Genomic DNA, 12,472 nt, shown 5'->3' with positions numbered 1-12,472 from the left:
GTGGTCAGTCAGAGAGGCAGGCAGGATTTGGGTCTCAAAAATAACCCCATTTAGTAAGTTTCACATGTACCCTTGTAAGATGCACCGTAGGTGTAGTCCCACCAATTATCCTCCCTCCTCTCATCCTCCCCTTTCCATTCCCCTCCCTTTCCCCTTTCCCCATATTCTTTTATAATTGGGTTATAGCTTTCATATGTTACTAAATGTAGAATATAAACGTCTTAGCACAATAACTAAGAAAATGCCAGGAAGGCTATGTTAACCAGTGTGATGAAAATATGTCAAATGGTATATAAAACCAGTGTATGGTGCACCATGATTGCATTAATGTACACAGCTATGATTTAATAATAAATAAATTAAAAAAAAAAAAACAAAAAACAAAAAAACAGCCCCAGCTCCACCCACCCACTCCGGAACCCTGAATCCCCTCAGCCCCCAAGCGCCCCCTGCTGGCAATCGATGAGGCTCAGGAAAGGTGACAGCAGAGTTTTATTCCTGAGACTCTGCAAAGGCAGGTGGGCGTGGTCAGGGGTTACTGAGGGCAGGTCTCTAGAGCCTTCACCCGCAGCCACAGGCCGTGCTCCGTGCGCAGAATCAGGTTCGGCTGCCTGCGCGGCTCGGTGTTGTCCGGCAGGAAGCAAAAGCGCAGCAGCGTGAGCGCCAGGACCACCTTCATCTCGGCCATGGCGAAGGCCTGCCCGATGCAATTTCTGGGGAAGTAGGTGGGAACCGTGACTGCACCCGGGACTCCCAGCCAGGCTGATCTGGGGGGGAGTCTAACCATGCTGGGACTCCCATGTGGGCTCACGTATCCCTAAACCTGTCCCTGACTCCAGCCCCCAAGTCATACCAGCAGACTGAGGAGGGGACTCTGAGCATACTCATTCTTCAGCGATCTTGCTCAAATCTCTGACACCCCCTCCCCAGACATCCGCCCCACAAGCAGACATGGTGTGTGTGCGGCTGGAGGAACGTATGACAGAATGGCGTCCTATATTCTCACCACTCTCACCCTATCTCCAACTCAGACCCCCACCGGCCTCACCTGGGTCCTACCGAGAAGGGAATAAAAGCCAGAGGTGACCTCTTCTGAGTGTTTTCTGGATCAAAGCGGAAGGGGTCATAGACCTAGGGAGGAGACAAGATAGGAATGCTGAGTGGGGTCTCTCAGGAATAATAGCTACCCCCAGAAAAGTCAGACGTGGGCACAGTGGAGGGTAGTGTCTGGTTTCCCTGGTCAGGACCCCTCTCCCTCACTGGGTCCCAGGATGGACAAGTGGGGAAGGGCAGCACCTCTGGATCCGGCCAGACTGACGGGTTGTGATGAATCCCAAAGATGTTGATGGAACAGATGTTCCCTGTGAGGAGGAGAAAGCCAAGACAAGGTCCACTCTGCCTGATGGGACCGCCAACCTGCCCAGTAGCCTCCTCCCCACTTGCATGGTAGGCACCTTTGGGAATGACTCGGCCATCTGGGAGCACAACGTCCTTGACACATTCACGAGAGAGGAACGGGGCTGGGGGATGCAGCCTCAGACTTTCCTTGATGCACATGGTCAGGAATGGCAGCTGGGCCAGGTCCTCCCTAAGGAAACAGCTTAACAATTATCCAGGGAGCAAAAACAGCCCTCTACTGCCCCCCATGAGACTCCCTCAACACCTTTCTTTGACCCTTAGACTTAACAAAACATATTCCAAATAAATCAAAGATTTTAAGTAGTAGAAAATCAAAGTGGCAAAGGGCTGAAAGAAAACTTGGTCTTTACTTTTAGGAGCATTTGTTAGCAAATTGTAATGCTCAGAAGCTATCCTTAAAAGTGTTAAAACATTTGCATGAAAAGTTTTAGAAATTATATAATAAACTGACAAAAGCAGCAAAAAAGCTTCATAAAGTTTCTATATGGTTATTTGAATAAACAAGATCCATTCCACACTATTCAGGGAGATGATGTAATATAAAGGCATCAATTCTTTCTAAATAATCCATATAGTCAATGCAATCTACTAAAAATCTAGCTGCTTTTTTTGGGGGGAACTTGACAATCATATTCTATTTGGAGGAGTTAATGTTCATCAAGAGCTAGGTCAATTTAAAAATGAAAGACAGGAGGCGGAGCATGATGGCGGACAGGACGGACATGTAGCCCACCTCTCCCAAGTCATCAGGTGAGGGAAAGGGGGTTCTGGACCTTTTCCCTGCATGGATTATGGCGGTAGACAGACAGCTGGAGATGTGCAGTGAATTGGCAGATTGCTGTATTTGAGGTGTAATTTAAAACCATAGACTCTGTTGTAAAGATTCTCCCTGTTTGGCGGTGCTGGCCGGCAGGCCCCTCCCTCACAGAGGACAGCAGCATGCAATTCCTGGCAAAACCCATTTGAGAAAATTTATTCCTGAGCCAAGTTTAGTGACCTGAAAGGGGCCCTGCTCAGAGCCACAAGGGACTAAGCAACAGATGGAAAATTGAAGGGAAGGGATTCCACCCGGGAAACAGACATTTTGAATTGTCCTAAAGGGCAGGCACCTTCCCCTAGAACAACAGGAGTGATTAAATAGACTGGACCATTCCGGGTGGGGAATACTGGTGTGGGCTGGCAGTTCAGGCTGTGCAGCAAACTGGCGGTGGCTGGACTCAAATTTCCAGACTCAAAAATGAGCCACATAAACTGAACAGAAGGTTCTGTGTGCTGCAGTCATGCGGCAGGCAGCAGCCAGTCCCTCCCCCACAGCCGATTGCAGTTGCCAGTTTGCAGGAGAACAGGAGCAGAGTGGAAAGATTTGTGAAGGGTGGACTCCTGCACCGAGTTGGGAGGTGGGATAGGAGTGCTGTCTCAAACAGAGAACCAAGGTTGCACAACAATTAGGTAAAAACTTTTACAGAAACTCCAAAATGGCCATGGGCCAGATAGGGTGGTAACCATGGTAACAGTATAAACTGTGAATCAGGTTATAAGCCTGGGAACCACTCACAGCGCCACCTGGTGTCAAGAAAGTATATTGCATTATAAATATATTCTACGAAAGTTGATCCCTACGTCACACATACAGATGTACATTTCTACATATACACAAGAATAATATTTTTGTGGTTGGTGCCATTTTTTCTTTCCTCTCATCATTTTCTTGGAGGAACTATCATTAATTTTTATTATTTTTATATATACTTTTTTATTTTTTCTATTTTTAATTTTTTCTTTCTTCTTTTTTAACGTTTTTTTATGAACACCACTTTTTTTCTCTTTCTCTTCTCTCTTCCTCTTCTTTCCTTCTTATGGTTTCTGAGAGTGCTAACATCAGATTTCTAGAGGGTTTATTGTTTGTTTGTTCATTTTCTTTGTATTTTTTTTACCTTTTTTCTTTTCTTTTTTCTTTTTCTCAATTATTCTATCATTATCATAATTTTTATTGCAGTTGGGTTTTTTTGTTGTTGTCTGTATGTCTATGTGTTTCTGATTGATTGTGCATCTGTGGGCTTGTGTGTCTGGTAGCCTTTTTATCTGTTTATTTGCTCATTTGGTCTCAACAAGTTTGGTGTTTCAACCTGCAATTCTGAGCTCCCAGCACTCCCCTCCACTCCCACTCTGAGGTCTGGAGACCTGTCCCCCAGGAGTCCAGATTCCTGGGTGATTTCTTGAGAGGTGTGGACAGGGGCTGGACTGCAGCTGATCAGTGTGGATTCTGTGGCATGGGAATGAGGAGACGACAGTCGGCTGAGAGGGAACCACATCAGAGCAGCAGTGCCCTGAGGCACAGAGAAGCAGCTGTTCTTGGCAACTATAAGGCCCACCCCCAGATATTCCGAAGCCACAATCCCTGCCTTCCTGGGCAACCAGAGGAGGCCGGGTATCTTCTCAGATGGCAACCACCGTGGAACAGATCTGTACTGAAACACAGGCCCCGTGAGTAAAGGGTTTGCCTGTGGAAGTACTGGCCTGGGTGGAGCACAGGGACTAGAAAACGCATGCGCAGACCCGGGAAATTCCCAGGGTGGGGCTGACCCAGAGGACCACTTTACTGAGCCTGAGACCCACCCAGCCCTCAGGGGATCATCAGCCCATAGACAAAGGAAGGCAGGAGGCTAAAGCTGACTGTGCTACAAATACAAACCTACAGTAGTAAAGACAGGACCTGAGGTACAGGTTCTGGGAACTCAAAACAGTTCCTCTTCTGCAGAGGAATTTAGCAGGGACAGAAACAAACTCCCACAAAGTTGTTTTGTTCTGTCAGTAAAATCAATCAGGGATGGGGCTGGAACTGAGTGAACACCCCCCAGCCTCCATCAAGCATCTGAGGTTGTCAGGCCTCACCACCCCCTGCTGGATAAAGGCAGAGAGCAGTGGCCTGGCTAGCAATACAGATTTCCTTGTGATTCAGGCAGGTACAAACCTCTGGAGTATCTGCTCACTGGAGGCAACTGAGTCACAGCCCTGCAGGGGCTATCAGTGACTGGGTGTGACAGAGGTGCAAGGTAGGGAAGGAGGCATCAATCTTCCCAGACTACTCTATTTGCTGGGCAGGTCCTCCTGACTTCATGGAGCACCGGAGCAAGTCATAGTTGAGTTGTCACCAGACCCCTGCGATCCAGATCCCAGAGACTTTTGAAACTCTCTCACCTGAGACAGGTGCTGACTGAGACAATTGATTTGGACCTTTTGAACTGAGTCAATCGCCTGAGGACTATTCAAGTGGAGCCCTGGGTGTGTGGTTGTAGGAAGGTTTGATTTTCCTTTTCCAATTGTTGCCTGTGGGGAGCAGCGTGACTTAATTGCTGGTATTTCTCCACAGCTGAAACTTCAACCCAGAGTAACTGTTTCACTGGAAGTACTGTCGAACAGAGACCAGAGTAACTGTCGAACCAAGACCAGCTCAAAACAAGACAGAACCACTTAGCCCCACCACACCAAATAAGTCCCCAGTTTCTTAGGCCATAGCATTGTACAGGTTCTCAACAAAGCTCCAGGGGAAAAGTCAAATGGTGTAAAATAATCATGGGGTGGAATCAACAGAAAAACTCTGGTAGAACAAATAACCAGAATAGATCAACCACCCCCCCCACCGCCACCAAGGAAAGATATGGCAGATGTAACTGAAGATTCCATTCATGAACAGCTGGCCGAGACGTCAGAAATCGAATTCAGAATTTGGATTGCAAACAAGATTAATAGAATGGAGGAAAATTTGGAATTAGAAATTCGAAGAACAATTCAAAAGTCAGAATTAGAAATTTGAGGAGAACGTCAAAAGTTGTCTCAAGAATTTAATGAATTTAAAGACAAAACCACCAAAGATTTTGATGCAATGAAGCAAGAATTTGCTCAAAAGTCCGAAAAATACAGTAGAATCCCTCAATAACAGAGTGGAGCAAGCAGAAGAAAGGATTTCTGACATTGAAGACAAAGCTTTTGAACGCTCCCAAACTCTTAAAGAGGAAGAGAAATGGAGAGCAAAAACAGATCATTCCCTCAGAGAGCTTTGGGATAATTCGAAGATGGCTCATATCTGCCTCATTGGAATCCCTGAAAGTGATGAAGTGGCTTTGCAAGGCACAGAGGCCCTTCTGCATGAAATTATGAAAGAGAATTGTCCAGACATGCCAAGAGATTCTGAAATTCAGATAGCAGACAGTTTCAGAACCCCAGCACGACTCAATCCGAATAAGACATCCCCCAGGCATATTATAATTAACTTCATTAGTGTAAATAAGAAAGAGAAAATTCTGAAACTAACCAGACGTAAGAAATCCATTACCTACAAAGGGAAGAATATTAGAATGACTGCAGATCTCTCTGCTGAAACTTTTAAGCCAGAAGAGGATGGTAATTGACTTTTAATGCCCTAAAACAAAATAACTTTCACCCCAGATCCTGTATCAAGCTAAACTGAGCTTTATTTATGATGGAGAAATTAAATACTTTAATGACATTCATATTTTGAAGAAATTTGCCATAACCAAACCAGCTCTTCAGAATATTCTCAGACCTATCTTTCATAACGAACAGCCCAATCCTCTGCCACAAAAATAAACTCACTCAGAAATTTTGATCAAACTCCAACTTCCACCGTGGTGAAAGGATTAAAAATGCCCACTGGTATTTTGAAAAACGCGATGCCCAAAATTTCACCAGACTTACCAATATTCTCCATTAACGTGAATGGCTTAAACTGTCCGCTAAAAGGGCACAGGTTAGCTGACTGGATACAAAAACTTAGGCTAGATATTTGCTGCATACAAGAGTCACATCTCACCTTAAAAGATAAATATAGACTCAGAGTGAAAAGATGGTTGTCCATATTTCAGGCAAATGGTAGCCAGAGAAAAGCAAGTGATGCAATTGTATTTGCAGACACAATAGGCTTTAAACCAACAAAAGTAAGGAAGGACTAAAATGGTCACTTCATATTTGTTAAGGGTAATACTCAATACAATGAGATTTCAATTATGAATATTTATGTACCCAACCAGAAGGTGCCTCAATTCATAAGAGAAACTCTAACAGACATGAGCAACTTGATTTCCTCCACCTCCATAATAGTTGGAGATTTCAACACTCCTTTGGCAGTGTTGGATAAATCATCCAATAAGAAGCTGAGCAAAGAAATCTTAGATTTAAACCTAACAATCCAACATTTGGATTTAGCAGACATCTACGGAACATTTCATCCCAACAAAAGTGAATACACATACTTCTCATCAGCCCACAGAACATACTCCAAAATCGATCACATCTTAGGTCATAAGTCTAACTTCAGTAAATTTGAAGGAATAGAAATTATTCCTCACATCTTCTCAGACCACCATGGAATGAAAGTTGAACTCAGTAACAACAGGAACCTGCATACTCATACAAAAACATGGAAGTTAAATAACCTTTTGCTGAATGATAGCTGGGTCAGAGATGAGATCAAGGAGGAAATTGTCAAATTTTTGGAACAAAACGACAATGAAGACACAAATTATAAGAACCTCTGGGATACCGCAAAGGCAGTCCTAAGAGGGAAATTTATAGCACTGCAAGCCTTCCTCAAGAGAACAGAAAGAGAGGAAGTTAACAACTTAATGGGACATCTCAAGCAACTGGAAAAGGAAGAACATTCCAACCCCAGACTCAGTAGAAGAAAAGAAATAACCAAAATTACAGCAGAATTAAATGAAATTGAAAACAAAAGAATTATACAACAGATCAAAAAATGGAAAAGTTGGATTTTTGAAAAGGTCCATAAAATAGATAAACCTTTGGCTAACCTAACCAGGAAAAAAAGAGTAAAATCTCTAATCTCATCAATCAGAAATAACAAAGACGAAATAACATCAGACTCCTCAGAAATTCAAAAAATCCTTAATGAATATTATAAGAAACTTTATTCTCAGAAATATGAAAACATGAACGAAATTGACCAATACTTGGAAGCACGTCACCTTCCAAGACTTAGCCAGAATCAAGTGGAAATGTTGAACAGGCCTATATCAAGTTCTGAAATAGCATCAACCATACAAAACCTCCCTAAAAAGAAAAGCCTGGGACCAGATGGCTTCATGTCAGAATTCTACTAAACCTTTAAAGAGGAACTAGTACCTATATTACTCAACCTGTTCCAAAATGTAGAAAAAGAAGGAAGACTACCCAACACGTTCTATGAAGCAAACATTACCCTGATCCCCAAACCAGGAAAAGACCCAACAAGAAAAGAAAATTATAGACCAATATCACTAATGAATATAGATGCAAAAATGTTCAACAAGATCCTAACAAACAGAATCCAGCAACATGTCAAACAAATTATACATCATCACCAAGTCAGTTTTATCTCAGGGTCTCAAGGCTGGTTCAATATATGTAAATCTATAAGTATAATTCAGCACATAAACAGATTAAAAAACAAAGACCATATGATTCTCTCAATTGATGCAGAAAAAGCTTTTGATAATATCCAGCATCCCTTCATCATCAGAACACTTAAGAAAATTGGTATAGAAGGGACATTTCTTAAACTGATAGAGGCCATCTACAGCAAACCCACAGCCGATATCGTATTGAATGGAGTTAAATCAAAACCATTTCCACTCAGATCAGGAACCAGACAAGGCTGCCCATTGTCCCCACTGCTTTTTAACATTGCAATGGAAGTTTTAGCCATTGCAATCAGGGAAGAGAAGGCGATCAAGGGTATCCATATAGGGTCAGAAGAGATCAAACTTTTGCTCTTTGCAGATGATATGATTGTGTATCTGGAAAACACCAGGGATTCTACTACAAAACTCTTAGAAGTGATCAAGGAGTACAGCAGTGTCTCAGGTTACAAAATCAACACTCATAAATCGGTAGCCTTTATATATACTAACAATAGTCAAGCTGAAAAAACAGTTAAGGACTCTATTCCATTCACAGTAGTGACAAAGAAGATGAAATATTTGGGAGTTTATCTAACAAAGATGTGAAAGATCTCTATAAAGAGAACTATGAAACTCTAAGGAAAGAAATAGCTGAAAATGTTAACAAATAGAAAAACATACCATGCTCATGGCTGGGAAGAATCAAATTGTTAAAATGTCCATACTACCCAAAGCAATATACAATTTTAATGCAATCCCTATTAAAGCTCCACTATCATACTTTAAAGATCTTGAAAAAATAATACTTCGTTTTATATGAATCAGAAAAAACATCAAATAGCCAAGACATTAGTCAGAAATAAAAACAAAGCAGGAGGAATCACGCTACCAGTCCTCAGACTATACTATAAATTGATAGTGCTTAAAACAGCATGGTACTGGCACAAAAACAGAGAAGTAGATGTATGGAACAGAATAGAGAACCAAGAGATGAACCCAGCTACTTACCATTGTTTGAGCTTTGACAAGCCAACTAAAAACATTCAGTGGGGAAAAGATTCCCTATTTAACAAATGGTGCTGGGTGAACTGGCTGGCAATGTGTAGAAGACTGAAACTGGACCCACACCTTTCACCATTAACTAAGATAGACTCTCGCTGGAGTAAAGATTTAAACTTAAGACATGAAACTATAAAAATACTAGAAGAGAGTGCAGGGAAAACCCTTGAAGAAATCAGTCTGGGTGAGTATTTTATGAGGAGGACCCCCCGGGCAATTGAAGCAGCTTCAAAAATACACTACTGGGACCTGATCAAACTAAAAAGCTTCTGCACAGCCAAGAACACTGTAAGTAAAGCAAGCAAACAGCCATCAGAATGGGAGAAGATATTTGCAGGTTATGTCTCCGACAAAGGTTTAATAACCAGAATCCACAAAGAACTCAAATGTATAAGCAATAAAAGAACAAGTGATCCCATCTCAGGCTGGGCAAGGGACTTGAAGAGAAACTTCTCTGAAGAAGACAGGTACACGGCCTACAGACATATGAAAAAATGCTCATCATCTTTAATCATCAGAGAAATGCAAATCAAAACTACTTTGAGATATCATCTAACTCCAGTAAGATTAGCCCATATCACAAAATCCCAAGACCAGAGAAGTTGGCATGGATGTAAAGAAAAGGAAACACTTCTACACTGCTGGTGGGAATACAAATTAATACATTCCTTTTGGAAAGATGTTTGGAGAACACTTAGAGATCTAAAAATAGATCTGCCATTCAATCCTATAATTCCTCTACTAGGTATATACCCAGAAGACCAAAAATCACATTATAACAAAGATATTTGTACCAGAATGTTTATTGCAGCCCAATTCACAATTGCTAAGTCATGGAAAAAGCCCAGGTGTCCATCCATCCACGAATGGATCAATAAATTGTGGTATATGTACACCATGGAGTATTACACAGCTTTAAGGAAAGATGGAGACTTTACCTCTTTCATGTTTACATGGATGGAGCTGGAACATATTCTTCTTAATAAAGTATCTCAAGAATGGAAGAAAAGGTATCCAATGTACTCAGCCCTACTATGAAACTAAATTATGACTTTCATAGGAAAGCTATACCCAGTTATAACCTAAGAATATGGGGAAGGGGGAAAGGGAGGGGAGGGAGGGGGGAGGTTGGGCACAGGGATGGTGATTGGTGGGATTACACCTGTGGTGCATCTTACAAGGGTACATGTGAAACTTAGTGAGTGCAGAATATGATTGTCTTAGCACAATAACTAAGAAAATGCCAGAAATGCTATGTTAACCAGTGTGATGAAAATGTGTCGAACTGTTTGTAAAGCCCGTGCATGGTGCCCCATGATCGCATTAAGGTACACAGCTATGATCTAATACTAATAAAAAAATAAAAATGAAAGACAGAACAAAGAAACCCAATGTACCTGGTATTAATACCAAATGAGTGATAATAAAAATGAAATAAAATAATTTTTTAAAGCAAAAAAATAATTCAAACCCACAACTGGAGTTCTGCTGCAAGAACAAGAAAACAGATACATGGAACAGAGTAGAGAGCTTAAAATCAGCCACATTAATAGGTGAAAACTGGCAGCTGGTAAAGGAAGATTGTCCCTAGACAATGGATAGATACTTTGGTAGAAGGTGTTCAAACAACTGGCAATTGTAGTATACCACATAGCATATGGAAAGGAGAAGAGAGAGTTAAGCTCAGAACACTCAGTAATTATAAGAAACACCAGTAACAGCTTGTTAATAGAACACCTTGGTGATAAGGGCATGGGGAGGGATTCAGCTCTCTGTAACATGAGAGCTCACGAGAGGAGAAGATCAATGATTGGTAGTCTACACCTGTGGCACAAACAGCCACGAGATCACAACTATAACAAGCTGCAGGAGAAGGCAGTGAGGAAGATCTCATTCTTTCACTGGCCACTTCCTCTGACTCCTTCTGCTTGTAGGACATCTGCCCAGTGTCTTTCTAAGAAGACTGCTAAGATTTACTGTCCTGTTAAGACTGCTCTTCTCTCTCTAAGACTGTCTCTCTCTGTGTCTTCTTCTAAGACAAATAGCCCTAAGGCACCTAAGGGTAACTGTTCCCGAGTAAGATAATAGCATAGCATCGGGGACCAGACAATACACAAGCTGGGGCCGGAGACCTGGTCAGTCCCAGCCCGGACAAGTGACACCCCAGATGGGACGGTGGAAGCCACAGACAGGGCAGTGTGGAAACAGATAGAACCAGATCCATGTCTACACCATATACAGAATGGAACTTCTTCCTATCTAAGAAAGGTAAAACTATAAGGTTAAAAGTTTATAACATAAGAGACATTTTGTCTTCTAACAGTAGGAATTCCTAAAATCCCAAAAGCACAAAATAGGAAATTAAAAGAAGAGGACTAAATATTTATAAAAATAATAATTTCTGTACAATAAATAAGAATTTTTGGTATAATAAAGGGCACATTCCAAAGAGAGATTCAGAGATGACCACAATAAATACATAGATCTCAAACAATATCTGGAATACACGACGTATTTCTGTAAACCTACAAGAGAAAGGACAGGTCACCCAAGAGAAAAGTAGGAAAAGGATAAAATCTAAGAATCATGAGATTTAAGAAGAGATGCTTGAAGTCACTGGTTATCAGAGAAAATGAAGTTATATAACAATGAGTTATATAACAATGAGATGTCACTTCATATCCACTCAATAAAAGAATTAACAAGGTAGATAATGCTAAGCATTGGCTGAGCTTTGAAGTAGAGGGACTCATGCCCAGCTAATGGTATGGACAGGGGCTGCCACTCTGGGGACAACTGCCAGGACATGGTCAAGGAAAGACGATGGATGTTTGAGAGGAGTCAGTCCCAAGTATAGATACTAGAGAGATTCTCAGGCAGGTAGAGAGACACATACAAAAGTGTTCATCGCACTGAAGAGATGGAAGCAGCCCAGTATCCAGCGCTAAGACATGAGATAGGAAAGAACTATACGATGGTTAAAAGCAATAAAGTAAGGGTAATTAGAAGCATGGAGAGCTAATAAAACCATAGTGCTCCATTTCTCAAAAATGTTAAGAACCATTACAAGATCTGTGATATAATGATGTATTTTCAATTTTAAAGTACATCCACCCTAACAATAAACTTTATGAATCCTATAAAATTCTGGAGAGACCCATCTCTCTCTCTAGAATCATATGGGTAGCAGGCTAGAAGTGGAGAAGGGAGAAAAATAAGAAGAAATAAGTATTGCATGGGAAAATGAGCAGAACCGGCCATGAATTGAGGCACATGGTTAACTCAAACCTTGGCAGCTAAGGCTTGAGTTAACCAAAAATATAATTAATTAAAATTTCCATATGTGCACCTAAGTGTTGAGTGACTAGCTCCAATTTAGTACTGAGCACACGTGTACACAGGTGGAAGTAAAACTCAGTGGAAATCAAATAGGTGGAGGGGGGAAAGGTGTTGGGTAAATTCACACCTAACTGGTACAGTGCCCACATTCTGGGGGTGCACATTTATAACTTTGACTTAAAATATACAAAAGCTAATTAAGTAACCAAAACATGTATACTCCTGAAATGTTCTTTAAA

General features: G+C 41.5%; 1 protein-coding gene across 1 annotated transcript in view; it reads right to left on the bottom strand.

Moving 5' to 3' along the window:
- Positions 1 to 535: 535 nt before the first annotated feature.
- Positions 536 to 12,472, bottom strand: part of LOC128582215 (cytochrome P450 4F8-like) — a 50,030-nt gene continuing 38,093 nt past the window's right edge. The window contains exons 9-12 of the mRNA XM_053585909.1: positions 1,455 to 1,588; positions 1,297 to 1,361; positions 1,049 to 1,131; positions 536 to 713 (exon numbers count right to left, since the gene is read on the bottom strand). Of these exons, the coding sequence (XP_053441884.1) occupies positions 536 to 713; positions 1,049 to 1,131; positions 1,297 to 1,361; positions 1,455 to 1,588 (460 nt within the window). The remainder of the gene's footprint in view (positions 714 to 1,048; positions 1,132 to 1,296; positions 1,362 to 1,454; positions 1,589 to 12,472) is intronic.

The sequence above is a fragment of the Nycticebus coucang genome, chromosome 3 (assembly GCF_027406575.1).
Source record: "Nycticebus coucang isolate mNycCou1 chromosome 3, mNycCou1.pri, whole genome shotgun sequence".
In the NCBI taxonomy this organism is placed as follows: Eukaryota; Metazoa; Chordata; class Mammalia; order Primates; family Lorisidae; genus Nycticebus; species Nycticebus coucang.
The sequence above is the reverse complement of the archived record's forward strand: the minus strand, read 5'-3'. Positions and strand labels throughout refer to the sequence as shown.